General features: G+C 36.3%; 1 protein-coding gene across 4 annotated transcripts in view; it reads right to left on the bottom strand.

Annotated features, from left to right (window-relative positions):
* SIPA1L2 (signal induced proliferation associated 1 like 2) overlaps positions 1-27,744 on the bottom strand; it is a 127,870-nt gene that overhangs the window by 1,915 nt on the left and 98,211 nt on the right. For 2 of the 4 annotated variants that reach the window (XM_069010271.1, XM_069010272.1), the window contains exons 12-22: positions 25,044-25,127; positions 23,489-23,592; positions 23,172-23,275; positions 21,334-21,722; positions 19,648-19,872; positions 17,540-17,693; positions 15,326-15,545; positions 8,500-8,631; positions 2,987-3,040; positions 1,939-2,062; positions 200-281 (exon numbers count right to left, since the gene is read on the bottom strand). In XM_069010271.1, the coding sequence (XP_068866372.1) occupies positions 200-281; positions 1,939-2,062; positions 2,987-3,040; positions 8,500-8,631; positions 15,326-15,545; positions 17,540-17,693; positions 19,648-19,872; positions 21,334-21,722; positions 23,172-23,275; positions 23,489-23,592; positions 25,044-25,127 (1,672 nt within the window). The remainder of the gene's footprint in view (positions 1-199; positions 282-1,938; positions 2,063-2,986; positions 3,041-8,499; positions 8,632-15,325; positions 15,546-17,539; positions 17,694-19,647; positions 19,873-21,333; positions 21,723-23,171; positions 23,276-23,488; positions 23,593-25,043; positions 25,128-27,744) is intronic. The other 2 variants (XM_069010273.1, XM_069010274.1) reach the window with 2 other exon arrangements.

A 27,744-nucleotide genomic window follows, 5' to 3' on the forward strand; every position in this document is an offset into this window, starting at 1 on the left:
GCCCATAAACTACTTACCCTCTGGCCAATTTCCTCACATAACTCTTCCCACAGGACCTTCTGCACCTCAGCGTTCTGACCAGCCACTGAGCTCTACTGTCTAGTTTAACTGATGTACTACTTTCAAGCCCTTGATGATCTGTGCGCAAAAATAAAATTACTAAAACTGGGGAGTAGTTACGGTGCTAATGGTCTCTTACCTTTCTCAGGTCAGTTTGTAGCTGCCGGAGGATGACTTCCAGCTGGTTGACTTTTCCAGTCAGAGTACTCGAAGCATGCTCCCTGTAAAGTAAACCACTACCTTCACTCTGAGTCAGTGAAAAACATTTTCTTCCCAGCTTTAGCAGAGTTACACTTTTAGTAATAGTAAAGGAAACCAATCAGTTTAGGCATAGTTAGGAAAAATAGAGACAAAACCAGCATCAGTAAAAGACTATTACTAGAACAGAAATCCAATCCTGCAATATCTGAAATATGACACTGCTTCTCATGCAAATCAGGCAGAAGTCACAATGATTTTAAGAAGGAATGTTTTAGGAATGATTTGCACATACCCTCACAGTGCAAGTAACACTCACTGATCCATGGTGTGCAGGCACATTGGTTAACAAGCTGCTTTCTGATAAGGACTGTACTAATCTCAAGCAAGATGCAGCAGCAATTACTGCAAACCAAAAGAGCTGTAAAGAGTTCTTTTGTCTGTTGTGCAGTAGTGTCATTTTCAGTAAAGGATAAACCTATGGCTTAATGGAGACAAATATTTTGTTTAAAGGTCAAAACACATAAAATATTGCCACAGGTTAATCAAATGCATGACTGAAGGAAAATACAGTGAACAGCTTCTATTTCCTGAATGACAATGAGCACTGTGGCAGACAGTCTCATGTACATTATAGATGCAATTAGCCATCACGTGAGTAATTGTGTCTAAAAGAGAGAAGGTGAAGAGAGGGGCTTTACATACAAAGCTGAATCAGCTGCTTCATGCAATTGCACGAATCTGACGCGTTTGCTGTGGCTAAAAGGGGAACATCTTTAAGAGCCTTTTGCAATCCTTACTGATCACTAGCCTGGGGAAAGATGTGGACTTCTGTCATTACAATAAATGTGCTTTACCATGTAAGCAAGCTAATTTGTGTAAAATTGGTTGAAATTAAAATGTGATCATCTAACAAGCAAGAAGACTTTTCCCTCCATTTCCCATTCTTCCATTCCTGCAACTGAAGAGCAAAACTAATCAAAGATGTGTTTTTCTTTTAAAGCATGGTGGTGGGCAGATTATAGTGCTGAATCAATAGCAAGAATAATCATTAAATTAACAAGTAGACTCTGTACAGCAGGACACGTGGAGAGGGAAAAACAAAAATTGTCCCAGGGCACTGGGAAGAATTTGAAGAATTGGGTAGTTTGGTATAAATGCTACAGCCCTCCATTACAGATTATCTTGATTAATTTACCTCTGTATAAAAGAAAAATTATGGGTTTGCAAAGAGCAAATGGTTGCAAAGATAGGATAGACCCTGTTCCAAGGTTTGAGACATTTGCTGCAGATCAGGTTATTGTGTCCTACAGAGCTGAGCTCCTGTTATTAGTTTTATTAAATGAAAACAGAAATAAATGTAACAAAAATTATTATTGTAAAGGAGGAATACAGTGAGAAATTTGCTTATCTGAAACTCTGCATCTAACCTTGATCTGCATTACAGACCTATTAAAGTGAGAGAACTTTCTCTGACTATACTACATATTTTCAAGACAGAACTGCTCAGACATTGATTTGAAGAAACAACATTTTTCAGAATTAAAGAAATTATCAGTCAAGGCAAGTCTGCCATCAAACAGCCATGAAGCATGCACACAGGCAATTTGATTTGCAACATTAAGAGAAAATCTTTCCTTAAAATACCTTTGTAGGAAATATGCTTTAATTCTGACATACCCAGCATCCTCAAGAAAATCTTTTCCATCTGGGGGACTCTCATCCAAAGGTAACTCTTGTGTTCCTTCCAAGCCCTGAGCTTGCTGCATATCATTCAAGGTGCAAAAAGACGCTACTCTCTGATCTGTAAAAAAGTAACATAAGGATACATCTAAAACTGGACAAAATGAAAGGCTATATTACAGCCATTATCCTGGTTCAGTTAGCGAAATGGATGTAGGCTTCTACATCTCAGCTTTGAAGATAATCAGCAGTTGTATGTACCAACTAGCTGGCTTCCCCACACCTGCATCCAAAGGCAACCCCAAAGCAATTTTTTATGTCTATCAGCAGTATGACAGTTTTGTCTGGACCACATAATGCTGATATGAACAGTAAATTGGTCTTGATGAAACATGCAGAAAACCATTTTAGAATGACAATAATAATTCAGCAAAAAGATTTGCAGTTTTTCCATGGACTTAAAGCCCACAGATTCCACAGAAATCTTCACTGTTCATTTCATACAGCTTTACTGTCTCAAGCATTTGCAGAAGCTGATGGTAATCTGCATACTTGAAAACCAATAAATTCACACTATTTTTATCAATTGAGTTTTTATTATAGGTATTACTAAGGCACTCTATTATCTGGAGTGAATTTCACTAGAAAATAATCTAACAAGCAGAAATGTAATTACCTATGGATATACAGTGTGGTTGCCAAAATACATCAGTCACCACATAATAGAAGTATGCCATGCAGATCATCATTGCACAGAACAGGAGTAAATGATGCATTCATTAGGATTTAATTTGTCTTCTTTAAAAAAAAAAAACAACACCAAAATCCATATTCTGTGGAGATTGATTTAGCTTATTTCTGCCAAACAAAATCCATGTTTGTAGGCTTGTATGAATTCTGGCGACAACATGCCTGCCTTGCCCTTTCTCCCCTTGCTCTGCCACCCCACCAGGCCCAAAGCTTGCATTATCATGCAAACGTGCAAACATAGGAAGTATTAAAAAAAGTTTACAAAAGGCAAAAGTCATCAATCCCAGACCATCACCTAGAAACGGCGTGTGATGACAGAACGGCCCAAATTCTTCATCTGAGTCAAAACCTGGAATAAGATTTAGAATGTTCCTATAAACAAGACAGTCCATCTCCACTGGAGCAGCTGTGGCCCCTGTGGCAGCGCACGCAGTGGGATGTTCCCCGTGCAATTCCTGCTGGCACTCACTCCCAGCCCTGCCAGGCCATTTCTACACAACACCAACATTACAGTAAGCACGAGGTGTCACACCCCACGTCTCTAACAGCAACACCCAGTATTGAGACACAGCATGGCAACTTGGCAGGGTACATGAGAGGACAATCCTTCAAACTCTTAAGGACACAAACAGTGAATACAGGCCAGATGTCTTCAAATAGGAAGGAAAAGTTCTACCAAACAAAAATAGGAAATCACTAAAAAGCTCTTTGTCGATTTAAAAAATCCCTTCAGCATAGCATGGATTGTCAATTCATTCTATAATACAATGAACAAAAGCTGCATGCCTTATTCTGTCCAATTTCAAAGACTGCAGCTCACTTCCCCTGCTTTTAGCCTAATTTCTGACTACTGATGCATCTCAGCAAATATGAACATGACTTTTCCATATGTGCTGACAATAAGGTAAGAATGTAATTTTAAATGCATAATCAATGACATCATTTACAGATTTGAAACCTACTAATTTAAATAGGTTTACTTAGTATGGATAAATTAAAATTAGTTTCCCAGATCAAACACACTATTCTAGGCCAGAAACAAGACAGTATAAACAAGCAGTCTGAAGTAGATAATTATTGATTTCAACTTCATACTATTAACATTTTCATTACAACAGCTGTTTTTTATAAAGAAAAGTGTATTTGTGGTATGGTGTTGTGGACCTACATTCTGCTTCCTCCAAATTACAGGGACCCCTCCTATTCAATTGAAGCAATATGTACATACTAAACAGAAGAAAATACATGTCAATCTCAGAGCTCTTATTTTTAACTGAGATGTCCCTGGCAAACTCCAAATAGAGCCCACCCACAGAAAACTATTTGCAAAAAATATATTGGTCTTTATATGAAAAATTTAAACAACTGACTTAGCAAGACCAAAGATGAGACCATTTTTTTAAAATTTTAAATTGTTCTTATTTACAGTAACAGAGTTGTACAGTGTAACCACTAAGAATTTGAATCAGGATTTTCATTGTTCCAGACTGCTAACAGAGACCAGAAAAAACTTCAGCCAATTTTGATGTACTGGAAAGCAGAAAAGGCTAAAATAAGTATAGAGCATGAAGCCACTCTGTCATTGTTAAGGTAAAGTCTACCCACAAACATTCACTGACATATGCATTGAAGCAAAAAGAGGTATGCATGCCCTACAAATCACCAAATGTTAACTATATATTGTCATTTTTTCTTTTTCTAGCAGTCTAACACACTACTTTGGTTAAAATAATTATCTGTCATGCTAAATGATTCACTTATTTCTCATTATGTGTAGCATTACATTTAGCTATGAAGATTTTAAATCAAAGTATTAAAATTACATTACTTATAATAGCACAGATGTTTCTGCAAAGATAAATTTGCATTAAGAAACACTGCATTTTGATTGGCACCAGTAGACCTTCATAAAAATCACCTGGAAAAAAATCAGGAATTGAAACCACCAATTTTAATGAACAGGGACATCAGAAGGACTTTCTTAGGCTATTAGTGCTCACAATATGACTTATCGAACACTAAACAGCTTTTTTAAAGCATAATAAATCCGGTTTGAAGTAGAACAAATAGTACAATGTTCTATTAATAACAATATTCAATATTGTATTTGTGTCAGTTCCCTTTTATAATTACAGTAGCAGGTATGGACATCCAAAAATGCTTTTTCTTTTGGTCCCCAAAACATGGAAAAGATCTAAAATGTCATCAGCAACATAATACACATGTTGAAGGCCAGTCCTTCTTCCCTAACTTGGAGACCTATTTGAAAGATACTACAAAAAGAGAATAAAAACACTAATTCTCTTATTTTCCCTTAGTCTTTTCTGGGATTTCTCCTTTCTCAAATTTGGCTTTCCAATTTTTTCAATAAATCCCCATATCTTTATCTTTACTCAGTCAAACATACTTTCTTTTTTTTTTGCTTCTTTAACTTTTTCTTCCCAGTTCTTTAACTACTTCTTTTTCACCCCTACTGCCCTCCCTCTTTTGCTGTACAGTCATACAGTCCTATCTATTTTTTATTGTTTGCTTCAGGGATGGATACAAAAACATTACAACAGAGTGATTTCCATCACGTCAGCTGCTCCCTGGTTACTGTCTCTCTGCAGCTCCCAACAAAATAAGAGAAGGGAACTGGAAGTAGCCTATCCATGTATGACAGAAATAGGACTCCCCTTGCTAATGACTGGATTGATGTTAGCATGTATGCAAAATATCCTCTCTGGAGAAATACCAGAGCCAAAACTATGTCTTGCAAAGGAAGGCAGTGCAGAGTGTTAAAATAATGCTCCACTGTGCTCCAGCTTATGGGCGCTGACCGTCCACAGAGGCAGCTCAAGCAAAAACCCTTCCCTGATGCAGCTTCTGGAGCCTGTGGAGTTAGTGCATGCACAGCTCTCCATTACACTGTGAAGACCTGTCTTAGGAATAAGAGAAGATTTTCAGAAGAAGTTTGAAGTAAATATTCAGCTTCCCACAAAGGCTCTTGTCAAGCAAATACAGTAAAATTAAATCCTGACATAGTGAAAAGCATTATCACCCTACTTTCAAGTAAAAACAAAACAAAAGAAATAAATAAAAAAGAAAATAATAGCTTCTTCCACCCTCATAGACCACAGTTTAAAAACTGCTGTTCCACATGGGACCAAGGCTTCAGTTGAGTAAAAGCTAATACTAATAAACAACTTTGTCCACTCTTCTTCTGAGGCCAGGAAGAAAGTGAAAAAAACTACTGCTCTTGTTACACCCATAAGTAAACTCTGAGTACGGATGATGGCAGCAAAAATCTTGCTACTGAATTTGACTCTTAATCCAATTGATGGCAACAATATAAGCACCTAAAAAGTCTATATCTAACATTAATTGAGATAGAATTGCTTTTTAAGACAGACAGATGAAAGGCCCACATTAGGGATGTTGAACTGATCAAATTATATAAATCATCAACACATAATCTGGAGAGATCACAAGAGAAAAACTCTGACCTTGGAATCAGATTGGTAATCCTAATAAACTGATAGTAAGAAAAGACATTGTGTGAAGAAATATTAAAATTAAATCTAGTATCTAGGTTATAGAAGAGAACACAACTTCAAAATATCAGGTTGGCAAAGTCAAACTAGAGGAAAAACTCTAATTTCACAGATTCAGTATTAAAAAATTCTTATCTTTTTAGTGATCCTTTCCACTGAAAGTGGGGGAGCAGGTGTTTGCTTACTTTTGGGATTTTTCATATGAACCTATATGAAATGTGATCCCATTTCCACTCAGTTTGAAAAAAAGATCAAAGCAGTTTTATATTCAGAAGTGGACAAACTTTAGAATCATCCACTCTCTTTTTCACATTGATGGAATGCAGAATAGTAGTTCCAAGCTATTTTTAAATAGAAAGTTGAAGCAGCTTCTAAGTCAACAACATTAAAATACTTATGGAAACTGCACTGTTAATTCATATCCAGCACATTCCCTTTCAGTGATCTTTTATGACATGCCTATCAGTTATCTTTTTAAAATAACTTTCAAATTGCAAGACATAGGATAAAGTTGAGTAAGGGTTTAAAAATTCCACTTCTTGCAAAAGTTTCTAATTGCAGCGCTATGAATTTAGTCAAAACATTGTATAAATCATCTAACATATACATAGATGTCTCTACTGTAGAGTCCTAAACAGAAAAGAATTATATTCCTTCATACAAAAATAGATTAATATTTACTACTCAAATTCTTACAGTAATTGAAAAAACATCCAGTAAGCAGCTTCTGTCTTACAACTCTGACCACCAGTTCTTCAGCATTATCTACAGATTATCTAAGTTATCTGCAATTAAAACCTAACAAGTGAATACCTTTCCTCCCTAGGATAGAGCACTGTGGGTTAGCTATCTTGTTCTACTTCTCATTCTCAAATTCAAATGTAATTACGTAACACTTACCAAAGTGAAATTATTTTCATCATGATACTAGGTAGTAAAAGGAACGAAAAACTATTAGTTCTCAAAGACAGCTAAAAATACAGGAGCATAGCTGGTACAGAGTGATCTTTCACTCAACTGAACTCAAAATTTTTATTAGCATTTAGAAATATTCTTCAAGTACAAAGTTACAGAGCTAGTCATTTACTGATTCAAATCTTTTTTCAGTAGTTTAAGATGTCAGTAACAAATATCAGGGTGTTCCCTGAGCAATCAAACGTAGGAATGCATGGGAAGAGCCGTCAAGATTCTCAGTGTCACAGTATTTCCTGCCAGCTATCACAGCCATGTTTGAGTAGTATTGAATAGTAATGAATTCACATACAATTAATAAGGTCAAGAAATGATACAGTTCTTCAAATTCCTAATCATTGCTGTTGGTTTGGGTTTTCACAATGCCACTTAAATTAGTATAACAAGCAGTTCTGAAGAGCTTTGGTGAAAGTGAACTTTTATCACTTTATACTGTGGGAAGGCACCAGGAACCAGAAAACTGATTTCCAGGGTTTAAAAAAGTTAAAAAAGACCCAAATCACTAACTTGACAACCAGTTTTCACAAAGTTAAGACCTGTATCTTATACAATGACGACTGTGGTAATGCCATCCTTATTCACAGATTACATTCAGTAACGCAAGCAACACCAGTTAAGAAACATCAGACATTTTAGGACAGCACAGCAACCTAAAAAAACACCTCTCAAACAAGAGAACACAAACACTCAACCGTGTATATTCATATAAACACTGAAACCAGCATCCATTTTCTCTGTTTAGATATTAAGTGTAGGTTTAGCTCCTGGAGGTGGATGAGGTTTTTTCCATGGTTAATCTGGTTCCATAATTTAATAAAGCAAACCTGGTCTATATCCTGCACCTCAAGTCCTGCTACTGGAAAATATACTGTACATTTCTCCTGGTCTTCAAGGGCTTATGAAAACTGAGAGGGACTGCAACACCGTTTTGACTACACATGCCAGTTTATAAACACAACAAAACAAACCCAGGGAAGTGTTACTCCCCATTTCATTATAAACATCTAACTTGAATGCTTTGAATCTCTCCTTCAAAGAATTGATTTTTCAATTCATTACAGAAGGAACTTATCACTAAAGTGGAGGAATTGCATCTAAAACGGATATAGAGAATAACATGAAGACCCAAAATTTCAGTGACAATCTTCCACACTGAGAATTGATACTGCCAAAAGAACTAAAGGGCTACAGAGGCAAACACTGGATTTTTGTAATTCAAAATGTGGCTATACAATATATATTAAAAAAAAAACAAACATGTTTGTGTACTGAACATTGATCTTTATTCAAATTTTCCTGTTACCTTCAAACGCTCGTGCAGCATCTACCAGGTGAGACCAGTCTAGCCCTGTGGCAGTGTCTGGCAGGGGCATCAGGCCAGGATCATTGAATTTGGCTTTATCAGATAAGGACCCATCTGAGAACCAGAATTCATCTAAACAATAAACAAAATAATTAGTCTTCCTATAACAATTATGTGCAATTAATTTTGAAGCTACTATAATGATCTGTAAAAGATGTATAAGCAAAAAGTGCTTATCTTCATTTTTCTAGTGTCTGTCTTTTCCTGTTCAATACTCAGCATGCGTGGAACAATTTCTAAATGCTGGCAAAGTAAGATGGTAAGGTTTTAAAGGGTTTTTTTTTGGTGCCACTTTGCACATGACATGTCCCTCACATTTTCGTATGGACACTGTGTGAGTAGGCAACATCCATTCTAAAGCACAGCATATTAAACCTGGGCACTGAGCACAAAAGTTGCTAGATACACAAAGTTATATTTGTGAAACAACATGCAAGATATTTACATGCACAGTTTTACTCTGAAACTGAAAGTATTCCTGTTCCAGAAGCAATTAAAAAGAATCATCTGCTTTTCTTTTAATGCATTTGTAAATTCTAGCCTATATCCAAAACTCCCTTGGACATTGAAAATATTACCCTAATAGTTTCACATTTGTAGTTGTATCTCTGAGGATGTAAGATTGGTGTGAGATATCAGAGTGAGCTGTCACACATATACTGCACACAGATCATATATTAAATGAAATGTATACCCTATAAATTGTTCAAACAAACCTTTCAGCTATGCAGACTTCTAGAATGTACCACAAACATACATTTTAGTAGAGGAAATGCTAATTTTCATAATTTTCTTGAATAGTTTTACATTTTCCTAATCTGTTTATAGCAATCTTCATGCTGAGCAATGTAAACATGTTAAAAAGAATACTGAGCAGACACAGTTTCTTAAAACTGATCATAAACCAAAACTATTATTTGCAATCATATTTCATCTTAACCATAAAGCCAGAAATGGAATATAATAATTTTATCACATAGTATAGTCAGGCAAAGATAATTTTTGCTTCAAACATATCTGCTCCTATTAAACAAAAAGGTCAACATAGTAATTTTTTCCCCAAATATTTCAGGAGGAAGTTCCCATCTAGTTATTCCAATGATTTAAACTATAATATGTAAGACGAGTATTTTTTTCCAGGAAAAGGCCAAACGCAAAAAACAATGAAGGAAGAAATGCATTCATACAAGTGGAAGATACAATATTGTTTAAGGAAATGGCATGCTGTCATTTTCCTGATATTAATGTCCCTTTGACTTAAAGATTCTGACCTAAAAATCCAAAGAGTGTAGGTTGTTACAAAGCATTCTACTGGATAGAGGAATGATTAAAGCATATGATATGCTCTATGCTTTGCACAAACCTTGCTTTAAAAGAATACAAAATATGAGGAAAAGGGAAGTGAAGGAGGCTTACAATCCTCTGTCAAAAATTAGGAGTCTCTGCAGAAGAGATAGAAATTCTCTTTACTGTAGAATTTCTCTTGTTACACTTATATGAAAGGTGCAGTATTGTGACATTACACTTGGAAGCGGCTTGACAAAACTGTAGAAATGTCCTTCTCAATACCTCTCTCTGGATGTAAAAATGGTTGTTATACGAAATGGAAAATACAATACAGACATATATTCTACTTGTATATCTGTACTAAGATTTTATTTTCAGTTCCTTATAAACAGACATAAAGCCTTACCTAACGCTACCTTTGTGCAAGTACACTGAAAGCTGAAAGTCAGAGCAGTCTCTGAACTTTTGTATATGACTTGGGAATTGTAAGAACCTTATTTGTGCAAGTAAAAATGTTTCATACATCCCTGTTGTGGAAAATAGACAGAATACCTTACTTGAAAGACTGGCAGGCCAGCTTTTGGTTCTAGACCAGCAGGCAGGCCCTAAGGGACAGTCCTTGCTTTTGTCTGATCAGCCTACAGAGGCTGATTGTGAAACCTGTCAGGAAGAAGCCTGCTCCCAGCACGATTCTCCTGGCTTTCCAAATTAAAGTGTAGGAGTGATGTATTCACCAGTAGTCATCCTTCATTATGCATTGTCTCTGTGAGAACCTCAGTTCACCTTAGGCTGGATCCTATTCAGCCCTGACAGAGCCACTCAACTGCAGAAAGCCTGCCAGAGTAGAGATTTGAATATTGATAGGTCTGAAAATGCAAGTGCTCATGCTGATGGCTGAAATTCTAAGTGGAATAACTGAACAGGCGTGAGTATGCCACCACAGAATAATTCATTTTCCAGACATAAATTGTGTTCTTCTGCAATGGGGTGGGGAAAAGAGGGGGAAGAAGAAAAAGAATAAAAATACCAAACAGGAGCTCCAATGACAGAGGCCTTTGAATTTCAGAGAATATTATTTGTATTCCAGGAATGCTCCAGGTGAGATAAATTATTTCTAGCCTCCTGTATTTGCATTTCTTCCCTGCTTCTCTTACGTTGCTCTTGCCTCACTCTGTCTGCGTATGACTGCCACATCAGCAGCTGTTGCCTGTTTCCCTTTTTGATCTGTGCAAAGGTGGCAAGTGATGCCTAAGCATGCCCACCTCTGTGTGTCCTAATATCTGTATTAGGAGGATATGCCTAATCTAGCAGGCCACTACTTTACTGCACACAAGATTGACTTTTGAAGCAACACAGTTTCCTCTGAGGAAACATTTTCAGTGTTATCTTCCGTTTTAAAGATTATTTTCTTTGCTGTACTCCTTTTGGCACAAAATAATTGGTCTTGTAGTTTCTGCTTCTTTCAGTTGTGTCACTTCCTACACTTAGGAATTTTATTTTTTTTTTATTATTGATACATAAAAGTATAAAGCATTTTCAAGAGTCCCTATTTTCACCAAAATTACGTGGTCAGTTCAGTTTCCAGCACAGCTCCTGAAATTGATGGTTATTGGTCCTACATACATCTGTATTCAAAGAGCAAATAGTTATGCAGAAAGAAGGAAGATTCACCCAACTTAACCTCTTTTACTTCCAAGACAATTATCCTGCTTCAGCTGGAACTGCTATTGTTATGCAGAGATTGGAGATAATGAAAAAACTATCTGCTAAGTACTCCTTGCTTACTGTGTTCAAACTAGACATGTCATTTAACAAGTAGATTCTCTCCAAAGCAGCTGCAGGTGAAGAAATATATCAAATCTCATGCAAATGTGAATCCCACTCTCTGTGGGATGTCTGTTTTTCTTTCCTGTAATCAGTAATTACATCTCTATAGTCCTCTTAAGCAACAGCTTCTGCCTGCTGAACCCTTCCTTTCTTTAGTATTGCCTACGGTTGCCCAAAGTCCCCCTTCAAAGATGCCAGCCTGCTCATAGGCTCTTGTGGACGTGTGCTCCTGATAACCACTGTTTCCTTCCCTTCTGTTACTGAAGATAGTTGCATGTTCTAATAAGGTGAACTATTCACTGTGAGAACAGGTAACAGCATGAATTAATCAACGGCCTTTATCTGCTTGCTGAAAAACTGATTCCCAAATTGCTACCATTGCACACCACCAACACACAGCGATGCTCTTTCATTTTAATGGTGCTCCTTATCAACAAGTTTAGTTTTGGATTGAAGCTAACATGGGTAGTAAGGCAGTTAGAAGACAAGACTTCCATCTATGAACAGAGTTGTAGAGACAGTTCTTGCACTTCTGGCAGCCTTTTCCCTATGACATATGTAGTCTGAGAACTTTCAGAATTTGTCAGTGTATCGTTGTAAAATATTCCCTTCCTTATGACCCTCTTCATTGCAACTATCCTGCACCTTGCTCCTTTCCTCACAGCACAGGAACATCCTGACAGTTTTTCACTTAGGGCATTTTTTTTCCCCTCTCTTTTTGTGCTTCGTAATAGAGTGGACCACGGTGTCCGCAGTGTCAATCAGATTGTCTCCATGTGTCTCCCTGGGATCCTGACTTATGTTACTACACTAGCTCAGTATCAGTGGTTCTCATTGTTTTCATTCCTTCCCTGCTCATTCACCTGCCATGAATTTGCAAGAAGGGCATAGATTTGCACCTGCACCTGCATGTTAGAATCACTCAGCATGAACAGCACTGTCACAGTCCGGGAATCCTTAATGTCCCCAAGGTAAAATTCAAGAGTTCTTAGCTACATGAATTCTCCTTCTTGGTTTAAGTTAAAAATAACATAAAATTATGTGAGTATTTCTACATTTGTGTACTCTTTGCAATCAACAGCCCTTGACTGTCAGACTGCATTTCAGGCTTTACTGAAAGCAAGTCTTTTTTCACATCACTTCTCCCAGTGATAAAACAATAATTAAAAAGTCCTGTAGCTTCACTTTTCCCATCATCTTCTTACAGTCAACATCACACATAGATTAACTTCCTATTTCTATATTTGCATGGTCATTCTGTCTCATAATTCTAATTTCCCAGTAAACTGAAACCCTTCAGGGTCACCTATTACTCTTTGGTTTTGGTGCTGCCTTGCTTATCTATTAATCACACTCTTTTCCATGTTAGAGGGGTCTCATGAGATTTGGTGCTGCCACAGTATTTCATGCTGGATATAACATGCAAGAATATACCTTTCTAAAATTAATTTCAGCCAAAGCCATGCTATTTCCACTGGTTTCTATAAACATTAAATATCAGTAAAATTAAAATGCTTTGAGATCACATACAAAAGACATTCCTATGACAGCATATGAATCCTGATACCTGAAACTACAACCTCATGTTAAAATTATACCACATCACTGCTGTAGAATGTAAATACCTACTAGGCACTGACTACAAAAAACCTTCCTAAAAAGACCCAAAGTTAGTTTCTTATATGGAGATACTGACTAACCTTATTTTTGAAACATAGGTGGGCAAGCCATGATGTGTTTTTTTTCAGTGTTATTACAGATAACCAATTAAATCTTCCTTGAAACAAACACCACAAAAGATTCAATACAGCTGGCATTGATAAGCACTTTTAAAATACAGAACCAGAAGCAGAAAATAGAGGTTGCATATGAAAACAGCATGAATTGCCTTGGATCAGTTTTTGACTGACAGGATACCGATTTCATGGGGGTTTTTTCCAGCTATGTGTATATATAACTTTCTGTATCTAAGAAGCAGCAAGAATGAAATATTAGGTGTCTAAGACAGAACTAATACAAAATGCACTAAAATATCACTGCTGGAGGAGCAGTATAAAGCTTGGATGTACACAGTTAATTGCCTTGTGCCAATCTCCTGAAGAAGCAAGCTGTAGATTTGATCCCATTGCATGTTTACTTTCACAAGAAATGGCTCTAAAAAACAAGGCCTAACATAGTGGAAAACAAAAAAAGAAAACACAATCAGGATGCCTAGCTCCTTCATAGACTACAAAAATCTACTGAATTCATCTCCAGTGAAACAAAATGGATCTCCATTTTCTATGTGCAAAAGAATAGGATCATCTCAGATTAAATTTATAGTAAGGAGTTTCACTCTGATAGAAGAATATCTTTAGAATGCCAAAAGGCACACCAAGCATGCATTCCCATGTGAGGCAGGAGTTTAGCACTCATTTGAGATACCAGTTTAAAATTAACCAGTGGTTAGTGACCAAAACTCAGTCTCATACCTGAGGCCACTCTAACTAGAAAAGTGTTTTGTACATGAAGCTTATTTCTCAAAGTTAGGAAATGACTGCTAGCTCCTGAAGGACATGATGAATGACAAAGCTCTTTTTATTGCTACTTCTTTTAAATCATCTGGCTGCATTCACCTCAGATATGGGCCTAAAATGTCCTTAATGCTTTCAAGAAATTCACCCACAGCTTCTTAACTGTGGACTTCGGAGTCCACTTTTTTTTTTTTAAAATTGCAGTCAGCTGTGATGCAATATTAGAGTAGCTAAAGAAAAGAGGGTTTTTTTCCAGATTGCGTGTCAACGCCAGGTGTCCACTATATGTCAGCCTAAACGAACTGAGAAGCATATATATTCAGCATTTTTGAAAAAACAATTCACTCTTATTAAATAAACAAATATAGATATGTAATCTAAATTTTCGTATCTGTCTGTGTAGATTTGGGCTTTTCATTCCATTAAAAAAAAAAAAATTACTACAAACTTCATAGTTCATCCTGGAATTATTGCAAGCTGAGCAGACAGTAAAGGTCTCACTTATGAAAACCTCACAAGTAAAAAAACCACATTCATAAAATAGTTTTAACTTAGCACCTCGGACTACTCTTTTGCTGCCATTAAAAATGAGGTGTCATTTGTAAAACTTTTACTAACAGGTTAAAAAAAGTATCAGCAAATTCAATTTGGAAATTGAAGTCAAAGTCAACATCTATTGCCCATTTCCTTTTACAATGCTATTAAAAGGACCATCTAAATGAAAGCTGTTCCACTTAGCTGTTATTTCAAATATATTTGCGAATATTTCAATAATTTGAGTGCACATAAAATTTAAAAAAAAAACCTCAACCAGGCCAGCTTAGCTTAATTAGGTCACCACTGAAAAATAAAATGATAACTAGAAATATCTTCAGACAAAGTTTTTTCCTATCACTGTTCTCATGAAAATTCTTTGGGAAGTAATGTGAATGCTGTCTCCAAACATGATAAATATGAATTGAACACTAATGGCAAGCATGAGCATGTACTGTTGGCCAAATATTCTTTTACTAGGACAACTAGAAAATTGATTTGACATTTCTTAATTTCACCTTGAAAGTGAAATCTCACTTAATACTTGGTGATTTGAGTTTACTACAAATATTCCAAACTCAGCAATGACAGCGACAATCACTTACTTCTCAGATTTCCCATTCCAGGAGTCAGGCTCATTCTGGGAGGCAGTGTGCTGTGATATGGTGGAGTAGTGCTGAACAAGATATCATTTGGCAAGGCCTGGTCTATCATTGAACTTCGAGAGCTGGCATAGGAAGATCCTCTTCGATTGCTACATATACTTTCATCAGAGAGCGTGCGATAAAGTGTCCTCCGTGGGGAAAGGTTTCCATAAAATGAAAACTAAAGATAAAAATAAGAACCCATATTGCTGGTTGAAGTGATTCATACAATCATATCCCATCATCAGTTCTTGGGAACGTTTTTCTGGACAAGCACTCTGGAATTCTTGAATACTGAAGGATCAGAGATTTTTCCACCATATCAGATCTACTGGGGCCTCAAAAGAGTTACTGAATTGGATATTCAGACTTCTTCTCAATATTTTGGAACATATCACCGTGAATTAATCAGATACTATGCAGTTTTATTAATTCTGAAATGTGAATGAAAACTTCGTAGCCTTATGACAGCAATGTTTTACAGAAATGTATATAAGGTTACCAACTCTGGCAACATGAATGCAAGACTATACATAGAACTGTTTGATTTTAATCTGAAATGACCATGCTTTAATGCTAAACATTCTGAACTGATATATGCTGCCACATAATTCATTGGATTATAAAAGTGACTTGAGACATGACATCTCTCTGGATATCACAAAATAGGCTTAGAAAAGAAGATAACAGACTTCAGTGAAAACAGCTTATGCATTTCAAAAGGTTACGTGGACCACAACCCAAATATCTACAGTAAAACAAGATATTACTGTACTGTAAAGTTGGACCATTGCACTTTGTAAGTCATTTTTCAGGACTGCAAAACCAGTTTTCTTTACATCTACAAAGGACAGCTAATGCCTTAATTATTTTACTGGTTTGTCCTGCATACAACAATTAAATGTCTAGTTTTGTTAGTAATTAATTATGTGTTGCACATTCCCTATGCAGAACAAATATTTAAGAGGAATAGCTTTCGAAAACAGTGAATAGAATCTCATGTATTCAGGAAATTAGTTTCTGACTTCGCTGTCAAAGGTAACTGGCTCGCCAATATCAAGATTACTACCCTCTGTGAAGGCACAACCAAAGATTGTATACTGCCAGCTCCTGTGGCTGGGGTTCCTTATGAGTCAGGGCCCACGATCTCACACTTAACTTTTGTTTAGGTGCCTTGGAGGGGAAGGGGATAGTAGTCATTTATCTCAGCCACACCTCCTCACTCTTTGTTGATTCTTATTTAGGTAGCCAGAAACACTGGCAGTTCTTGAAACCTGCACAAAACCCCTCCAATTATTGTATCAATCATAAATCTTAAAAACTTCTAGGAGATGACCCACAAAAATTCAAGCACATATAATGCACACTTAACATACCACATGTTAAAAAATATATATGATCTGAATTTTAAATTCAGCTCTGCACTTAGAGGGTTCTCATGTGTTACTTTTGTTCAGACATGACAATTATGCTATTTAGCATATTGTATAAACACAGTGGGTTAAGAGAGCATTGAGTTAATATGGAAGTGTGACAATTATCTCAAGTAATTTAATTGCTTTGTTCTTTATCTTACATTAAGCACGGAATTCAGAGCCATTTATACTTTGGGGAGTAGCAAATTTTAAGTTCACTGTCTGCTTATTGTGAACTACTAAACATTACCAACTGTCATCATACTATAAAGATTAGATCCTGGCTCTCCAGTAGCACTGACAATTATGCCTTCTGAGCAGCTGACACTGATACCTACATGAAACTGTACTTGGATTTCTAGCAGAATTGTTGGTACTGACTGTTACAGGGCAGAGGAAAGTGGGCTACTTTTATTAATGTGCTTTACTATCATACAAGATGTACAAATTTAGGCATCCGTCCTTTAAAATGTCACTTTTAACCTTTCAAATTATAATGAAGTTGCTCCACCTGCACCCACTTCTGGTCAAGCTAAGCAAAGACATACTTAAACAAACACTTGATTTTATACATAATCATCTAACAAACCTTTCCCATCCTTGTGGGAAATTATATTTTGGGACTTAGAATCATCCCCATAGAATAAAATTAGCTTGTACAAAACAATATTGCGTTCTGTGTAGCAATTATGGACATACCAGAAACCCATTTCTAAGGTAACTGTGACTGAAACACATAGAGCCAAAGAAAGTAGCCAACCTTTCTTCTCCCTTCCTCCATAGAGAGGCTGTCTGGCAGCATCAACTTCAGAAAATCTTCTTTAGACAAGACTTGCTGGCTTTCAACAATGGCATTCCTCACAGAAGTTTGGAGCGGACTCGATGCAGACACAGCATCAATATCATCATACACTCTGTTGAGAAAATTGGTGGTTTTTAGCAAGAAATTAGATTTGAAAGACTGCAATCATTTTCTGTCAAAGTGAAAATTGTTAGTATTATCTCCTGACACAGTGCACTCTGTTTAGAAAATTTTCTTGATCACTTTACCTTTGTGAAACTGTTTGTGGGTACAAAATGACATTCTTAAACCACTGAGAAACAGAGTTTAGGAATTCTAAAGAACAATTTAAAAAAGGATAATCATTGTTTCTCCTAGCTTGCCTCTCTCTTTTTTACACACCGCACTTCTCTATCAGTACAAAAGTTATATTTATTTCAACATTTCCAAAGGTCCATCACAAAATACTTTTACTTCCATGGCAAATAAAAAAATCAATATTTTACAGTACAATATTGCATCCAGCTTCACAATCTAGCAAAATTACTGTGGTCATCACAGCAATGTTTGAAGTGTATTGACAATCAATTTCCCAGTGTGCTAAGTATATTTTATTATCAGCAATTTCATAAAGCTATTTAGATAAATTAAACAGGTGCTTTCTTTAATTATCAGCACATAAAAATCTAGTTACAGTCAACAACAGACTGTCAAACTGAATTATTAACCTCCAGCTCCTTCCAGTGAGAAAGGAAACACAGGATTTTAACAGGTTTACTCTGAGAATGTAATCGAAAGAACTGAAGATTGCGAGTCACACAGAACACACATTGGAAGCCATTGCTTACTGCCAAGTGCAGCCTCATCAGTGACTGTCTTCAGCACAGAGGAAATAATCTTTGCTATGGTAAAGTGCAATTCTCAGTGAATTATAACCTATAGTGGCACAACATTCAGCAATTGACCTGATATTCATCATCACTGCTAATTAGAGATGCTACTTTATTTCAACATAATTATCCTCAGAGAGATATTTCCTCTCTGTGATACTGAGAGCTTTCCTAGAAAGAAAGAGGCAAGGCAATGCTGTATGCCATGGAAAAATCTGAAAATATTTTTTGGTATATGGAGTGTTGTCGTAGTCAATTAATAGTTCTTGACGAGAACTCTCTTGAAGATAATTTTCTAAATTGCCATTGTTTCAGTCTAAATACCCCGATTCATTAAGCAATTGTATTTTAAGGCTGCCATTCAAAATAAGGAGACAGTGTTTCAGTAGTTCATTGATTTCAAAATCCAAAATTTGTGGGAAACCCTGAAGTTATTGCATTATAATTTAAATACTACTATGAACGAACAAATTATGTAATTAAAACATTGCAGGTAGAAATTAAATCACCTCTATGTTAACACAAAGAAACATAAATAACCAGGACAGGAGGGTAGTAACATCTTTTATTTTTGAAAATTAGGAATTTAAGAGCTTAACTTCAGATTCATATTTCATAGCATATATATTCTAGAATATATTTTTAAATATGACTCTTGCCATAAACACACACATATATGCAAGATTAGGTTTTAGATAAAAATAACCTATTCCCATTAAACAAAGAGTAATCCCAATTAAACATTTGAAAATCAGGTACTGCCTGTCATCTTGTCAATTTCTTGAGATAGACAGGGGCTGACTATGGTTTATCGAGAACCAAATAGCTTGTGCACAAAAGGAAAGCAAGAACATTATCCATGAAGATAATTTTGAAGCCAGCAGGAATTTCAAGGTTAGTTTTAAACAGGAGATTCAAACATTACTTATTACGGATGCACCACTGTGAAAGCATTATTTCTCTATATTTGAGGTACTGCATGTTTTCCTGTGAGTTCAAGCCTTTTTCTTCCACCTAAGAACAACACATTTCTCATGGACTATTAAGAAGTGTTAAGCTTCATTAGATACATAAAAGTACAGAAAATGAACCCCAAACATTTAAAGGCAAAACAGAATTTGTAATTTTTTTGTATCCTATTTTAAAATTTATTTTCACTACAATTCTTCCCCAAATGAAGTAAAACAAAGTGCTTACTCATGACATTCTGAAACTTCAGATTCTTCAGGTGTAGGACTTCCTTCTGATTTTTTCCATCCAATGACATATTTACTCACTGCTCCTTGTCTGTGGTATGGTTTTGAAATCGACCCAGACATCTGTTGGCTACTATTCTGAGACACTATATAAACTTTGGAGGTATCTAGGGAGCCACTCTTTTTGGAGCAGTGTGTTGATGGGCTTCCTGAATGATGTGACCCACTGGAAAAGTGAACGAAACACACAAAAGGAAAAATTTAATATGCTATGCAACAACAAATCAGGAATGCTTTGCCTGGTATGCAGCAATAATTCTCAGTGTTAAGTTTTTCTCAAGGTTAAAATCAATGAAGCAAAATTGGCACAGTAATTTTCCACACACCGACTGCGTATACATTAAAGCTCTTTGAGAACAGAATTGTGATGAGTTTCTAGAACAAACAATGCAGGGAATTCAGATTGCTGAAATGCCAATGTAAACTGATGTGAATCAAAACTAAAAGCCTAAGTTCAAGGTATTCAATTTGTTTGTGCAATTTTAAGTAAATATGTACACACACATTTACATAAAAACTACATAGGGAATTACTCAAATATCTCCCTAATCATAAAACCTATGTGCTTTTCCACTTCACAATGATTTTGCCAGTTGATGCAAGATTAGGCTGTGCCTTTCAATCAGACACACTAATATTAAATTATCAGCAAATTTAACAGATGTAAATTTCAGTTCAACAAAACAGTCCTCTGGATAATTTTAACAGCCCCTTTTATTATAAATAATAGCACTAGTAGGCACTAAGAAAACCTTTTAGTGAAGACTCTAAAAACCATTTCAAATAAACTAAAGCAAACACTTCCTTGAAGAATACATTTCTTCAGAATAACCATACAAGACAAATTCACTCACGTTAAGCATATAAGGAAATCAGGATACAAGGTATTATTTGGTTATTTTCCTGTACTGACTGACACTGAAAACAGGAAAATCAGAGGGAAAGAAGAACAAACAATTTCCTTCTATCCTTTACAGAGTAAAAACCTTAACACATAGACCAAAGCTTCAACTTCAAAGTCACCATAAAATGGGAACTGGAAGATAAAGGCAACCAGCTGTAAAAGTGTACTTTCAAGGCTTGCTTTACAACAGATGTACCATGCACACATTTCATTGGTAACAAAGAGAAAAGCTGAAAATCAATCAGCTCAACATGCAAAACTGTAAAGCGTACATCAGAATAATGTAAATTAGGGGGGATGGTATGCAATGCAGTTTCTCTATATGTAAAGATTGTCCATTGTCCAATTTTTCTGATTTCCCTCAGCATTAACTCCAAGGTAATTTGTTGCAGTGTACTAAAAAAGCCAAAAGTATGTGAAATAAGTTCTAGGTGCAAACTTCTCTTTTACTCAGGGATGCTTCCCAATTTTAAAAACCTAAGCAACTTGCAAGGGTCACATATAAAGCCTCCATCAGATGTGGAAGGAGGTCTGGCTATGCTTTTCAGGCAGACTCATCAAAAATTACTTGAAAACTGCTCATATAGGCACTTGAATACAACAAAAATATCAAAATCTTTTAAGTTCCATTTCAAAGAAGGTAAACAGAATAAAAACAACATCATAGAGGTATCTGTATGTCAATCTATAATCCATAACCCCTGATTTGTAAGAAACGCATACCTGGAATGAGAGGAGATTTCACTTAGGTCTCCCATACTGCCTTCAGCCGTATGACTGGTGGGAATAGCAGAGGCATAGCTATGAACAGCATAGATTTTAGCTGGATCCTCGTCCGGCCCGGCAGGATCCGAAGCCTCGGTCCACTGCTCCGTGCGACAGTGCACTCCAGACCTGCTGCCAGCAAGGTGCAGAGGGGCCAGGAGCGGAGCCGGCATGCAGGGAGCGGTATCGATCCCGCTGTCAGTGGAAGCCCCCTTTATATATGTTAATCCGAGCAGCTCAGGATCCATCAGATCTCCAGAACCAAAGTGTTTTTCATCACTGTTACTGGATGTATTACTGGATAGGGTGTTACTGCTTGAGTGGCTTGAACAGCTTTTGTCCCCAATCTTAACAACAAGAAAACAAACCAAAAAAGACTCCCCTCAAATTAAATAGTAAGAGATCTATTTTCATATAAATTACTGCATTTGTACCATTCAAAGACCATTTTATTATTTTTTTACAGTATGCTATCATATAACTGCAAAGTATGAAAAGAGCCAATTATACCACCAGTTTCTGTGAAATGAATTGCACAGCTGGCTAGACACATTAAAGGTTGATTTCTCTGCGAATAAAAAGGCTCTAGTTCCATCTTCTATCACAAATCTTAAGATCAGAATTGAATTTTCTGATTATAGGGCCTGCTTAACATCCATAAAATTGCATTTCTGAACAGTTAAAATAAGCATTTGTTAAAGCTAGAAGCTTTGGTAATTATTTGTTTAAACAAGCTCTTCTGCAAATCTGAAAAAAGCCAAAGACCGAATTATTGTTGGCTTTTTTCTCAGTGTGGCTGAAATATGCAGCTCATTGGATCAAATCCAATTGGATGTGTGGCTAGTTAAATTGAAGCCAATTGTGATGTATGTGTACCAGATGAAAGCCACTTAAGTCATAAGGCCCTAAACTAAGCATGATTATTGAAGTGGAATAATTATGTCAGACATTTGTGCCAATAAAGTTGGGGGGATTTGTTATTTACCTTTTAAAATAAATTTTATAGAGTTGGATTAACTTATCTCTGTGACAGAGTAGCCAGAATAAAGGCAGATGTACTTCTACTTGGGCAAACAGACCTCTATTAGGTAGGATATAAATGGGAAGGGTGAGTAACCTTTTTATGAGATCCCTCTCCTAGCAGAGGCTAGGAGATGCTCTTGCTCACACATAAAATATAAATTTACAAACTAGTGTACAGACTCCTCCTACATATAGCAGGATTTTTTACATAACAAACGTTATCATACTTTCCATCACTAGGCTGTTGAGGATTTTGCCATTACTGAAAACAAGCTACTAAACTAGGTAGACTAGAAAATCTGTTCAGCATTCCCAATGTACAAGCTACATTTTTATAGTGCTTATTGATAATTACACTCCATGGGTATTTCACACAAGATGAAAAGCAGTATGGTAAATATAATTTTATTTTCTTTTAAAGGGTAATTAAATACTCCACAGATTAAACAAGCCAGTATAAATGAAGCTGTAAATTCACAGCTGAGTGGAGATTATACTAGTTTTATCTCCTTAATGCCCCAGACCCAAGCCCTCTTGGAATTCTGAGTTTGTAAATACAGATTAAGCATACTTGATTCAACCCACATCTAGGTGAGCATTATCTTTGCCTCCCAAAACACACATCATAAATTCATAAATCACGTGGTCTTCATAAATTACTAAAATGTATTTTTAAGATTTATTTCTGTAAGTCCAGAGTAGTTTTTTGTTGCTGCTGTTTTGGGGTTTGTTTGTTTTTAGCATTCTGAATGAGATCCAAGTAAAAGACTTACATGTGAAAGCTTGTTTGGCGACTCCTTGCCACTGCCTTCTTTCTGTAAAGCTCGGTCTTTGTAGGAGCTCAGGACTTTGGTTGATGGTGCATGCCACTTGGCTTCTGCCAAAAATAATGGAGAAAGGCACAGGACTCAGCATCAGGTTTCAGACCTGCACACTCTTTGGAATCAGACACATGCATCTTCACAGAACATCGTAACAGTCCCTGCTTTCACTGTCACATCACATGCTCTTGGTGAGTCAAACCTCCACATGGGGAGGTGGCTGCATTTCAACAGGCACCGCATTGCAAAGATACAGTGGGGTTTATTACCAGAATGTCTCGTTCCTTCCAAAGTTTCCTCTCGTTCTCTCCCTCCTTCACACTCCAGTGAGCCTGAACCTTGGTGATGTTCATGGAGTAATGGGGACTGGCATCTTTTAATGTAAGCAGAAAATTAAGCTGTTAAGGTTTTCATCCTGCAAGATCAGTTACACGATGAATGACACCACTTTTTACTCTTAAAAGTATTTTGTGACTCTTTAAAATAATCATCATTCCCAAACATTTTGAAACTCTGCATAGAAATATTTACATGCAATTTTTTCAAAAGCACACCATTGCATCTAAAGTGCAAACATGCCAAGAAGACAACGAACTTTAAGAAGAAATGCATTCTTGGGGCTATATACTCCAAAGCTTTTGTAGTGAAGAACCATGATAATATATGCTTAACCTCTTTGTGATCTAAGCCCCACAGAGAGTAATTGTAGTTTTGCAGGGTTTCACACTGAGAATATGTAAGCTAGTACCAGATGCACTGCTTTGCATTATACTGCAAAAGTTTAAACATTTCACAAAGCAACAAACTAAAACCTAGAATGCTGTCAGAAATAACTGTGCTGGAAAAAATGACACAAGATGCATTTTGATGAGTTGACTGTCAAAAAAAAAAAGCTACTTTTTTATTTGAATTATTAGCATCTGTTTAGCTGCCAGAGATTTCACTGAGTTATGTGAAATTCCTTGAAGAGTCTACAAGATACTGCATATATATCTGCTACATGGAATACCTTATCCACAATTAATCATGCCAAAGCATTAATAAACTTCAAGGAGTCAAGCTGATGCTTTCAATATTCACTTTTTTTTCCTGAAAAGTAGCTTCTGAAAGCCACTTGGCAAGTCTGGAATGCTTTTATATTACTCTATTGTAGATACTGCCATAGCTCAACATTTTGTAATGTTTTCGGCAGCTGTATATATACAACAAACTCATAAATTTAAAGTAGTTTAGAACAGATGTCTCACATAATATTCTCATAACATGAGTTATATTGGGGTGGTCTTTTATATACAGATAGCTAACTTCTGAAATTTCAGTACCAAGGGATTAACAGGGATGTGAAAGGACCATCTATGTACAGCCTTTTAGGGAGAAGAGACCTCTGAAATTCCTACTTTTTTGAGGACATATGCTAGGGAATGGGTGTCACTGAAACAAACATAGCAGGAAATAAAACCTTCGGAGACCATAAAGGTTTTTTAACTAAACACCTTCCTCCTGAAGCAGGAAGAGGAAGTATTATCATTTTATTCTAGTTCTGAGTTACTAGCTGATTTCTGGCCTATTACTGGGAAATAAACCTAAGAACCATTTCTTATCTAATCGATTTTAAAAATATGGTCCTAAAGAGTTAAATTAGGATGACTTTAAAATTGTAGTTGCATGCATGTTACATCAAACATCAGTACACCTGCACATCTTAAAAGATACTAACAGTGTTTGAAATAAAATCTAGAACATCCATATAAATTTTGCTTAAGAAAGAAGATGCATGGGAGCTATGGCAAGATTTAAACAAAAGCTTTTAAAAACCACCAATACCCGTCATATCCCACTTGCTGTCTCCAGTGGCTGCTCCCGCTGGGTCCTGGGTCACTGGATGAGGACTGGTTGCTTGGAGAACTTCTGTAATGTTGATTAGAGTCATTAACAGTGCACTGAGGTATTTGTGGGGTTTCAGATTTGAACTGGGCTGTGCTTCTTTTATCAAATACATCCACTTTCACAGATAATACAGATGCAGTACGAACACCTGGTTACATTCATTTGGGGAATTTAAGAGGTTTATCTCAGTTTCATAGAACTTTAACAAGAATTTTAAATGTATAGTATTTATCCATTAATAAAACATTTCCAACTGAATATATAAAAAAGGCAGAAAAAGAGAAAGAGTAAGTGCCAAATCCTATTTTCCTTAGATCTGGCTTTAGTTCTGAACAAGTGGGATTACTCAGGAGTCAGAGCAGCTGGATTAGGTCTCTAAATTTATGTGTGGGAAGCTCTCCTAGTGCCTCAGAAATGATTGTTAGTTCCACGGCACTAATTCCAATTTTAAAGAAAGTAAATTTGGAAGAGGCAATTCTAATACTTTTTAAAATTTTATTTCATTAATCCTTTGACATAGAAAAGCAACAAAAAAGCATTTTCAGGAAGAGTATTATTTTGTACTTATTATTTAAACTTTTGAACCTCATGTCTTAACAATGTCTCTAAGCAGTTTTGTTAGATTTTCAGACAGTTGAAATTTAATGCTTAAATTTTATTTTTATGACTAGCCTTTCCTTCACTTCTGTGCACATCATTCCATAACTACAACATAATTTTGTTCAATGACACTATCTTGAACTCAATTCCCTGTATTTATCCTTTTTTCTTTTCTCTCCCCCCATTTTTTTACATGTGGAAATGAATGTATGTACTCAGGGAGGAAATGAAGAGGTTGTTTTTTCTTTTGCACAACAATTTCCCAAGGACATGACCTTCGATAAGCAACTTTACTGTTCAGCTTGAAAATTTTAAAGACATTAGCTATTATATTTTGCGTTTTAAAGACATTAGGTGTTATATTTTCTCTAATAGCCAAACAAAATAAATAGTGTAGTACCTAATTTCTCAGCATGTCTGACTGAGAAGTATTGACAGGACAACCTCTATCAATTAAGTGAAGTAGTCAATAGGCCACAGCCTGATTCAGTTCCATGTACTTGTTCTTACCACCAAGAATTATGCATTTTGTGCACAGATTAAGTGACCCAGCATTAAGGAACAGGTAAGTTATGATCCCATGTGTTCCCAGCCTCCAGACTGATGTTTAGGACATTGTCCTCAAAACCAGGACATTGCTTTGTCCTGTTCCAAGGCTGAAATATGTCTACCTCCCATTTGCTGGACAAGTGTGAAGCCTTTAGCCTAGTAAACAAAGAGTGGCTACAAAAGGAGAACCACAGAAATCCCATCAATGACTGCCTCACGCAGTTCCTTCACACAAAAATTCCAGCCATCTGCTCTCAGGAATGGATTCCAGACTCCAGGTGATAGGATGCATTGCCTACAAGTGTGACTCAGGGACTAAAGTATGCAGAGACTTCTTGGTGCAAAAATCAGAAGAGTGAGCCTGACTGAAGCTTCACTTAGGCACGTTATGAAAAGCTGTCACAGAATTAGCCACTTTGTGAAAACAGGAGTAGAGCTCAAGGATATCTTTGTATTTCTTAGTGAGTAATTAGAGGAAATTCCTTGAAAAACACAAAAATACTTGGATTGACTTCTCAAAGCGTTTAATTCTCAGGAACTGTAGAATTAACTGTAGAATTAAACTGTAGCATAAGCGTTCAGCTCTCAGTTTTTAATTTCACTCCAGGGATTGGGCACCTAAAAATTATATGTCACGGTACTTGGATTTTTGCTGCCTAAGTCTTCTACTATATCTAGTCCACATTTCTTTTGCTTCTTCCTTTTTTTATCTCTCAATCAATTTTATTGCTGACTTCCCCCTTATCTCATTTTCAGATCAGCTGTTAAACCTTCCCTGTTTTATCAACCTGCTTCTCCCCTCTTGTACTCTTAAACTGACAATACTGGGTCTCTGACCCTCTAAAATCTCTTCATCATTTTCCTAGCCTGAGTATACACTTTCATCCTCGCAAGACTACTTAGAAGCACTCATTCAACTTACTTCACACTCTTCTATTTTAAGCTCATCTCTCTGCCAAATCATCAACTATGCCTCCTCCCATGTGGAAAGACCTTGCCAATTAGGTACCTTTCTTTACATGTTTCAGGACCTATATGCCAGAATCCATAATTTTCCTCTCTTTTCATAATTTATACCCTTTATCATGTCTTCCCCATAATAGCACTTCTGCACTGCACATGTTTTGTTTAAGTGGTGCAGGAATTTCTTCATGATAAAAGCAGACTCAGTATAAGCATTTTTTCACATGCTTTGCAGAGTGTTACAAGAAGTACAACTTATGCTTGTGAAGTCTTTTGGGAAGTAGCATGTAAGAAAACTTTCATTTCTTTTCTGTATAGGCATACAGTATGCTTAATAAAGCTTCATAGATGATGAAGTATTTCTAGACATTTGATACATTGTTTCCTTACGCTAGATGTTATCAAGAATTTAATCAACAAGACATTAGGAAAAGCTTAAGTTCTATAACGGCACAAAAATGCTTCAGAAACACCTCTCAATTTTTCAGGGGGTGAAGAGGGGGACAGGGGAGAAGAAGAATGCAAA

The sequence above is a fragment of the Aphelocoma coerulescens genome, chromosome 3 (genome assembly GCF_041296385.1).
Source record: "Aphelocoma coerulescens isolate FSJ_1873_10779 chromosome 3, UR_Acoe_1.0, whole genome shotgun sequence".
Taxonomy (NCBI): domain Eukaryota; kingdom Metazoa; phylum Chordata; class Aves; order Passeriformes; family Corvidae; genus Aphelocoma; species Aphelocoma coerulescens.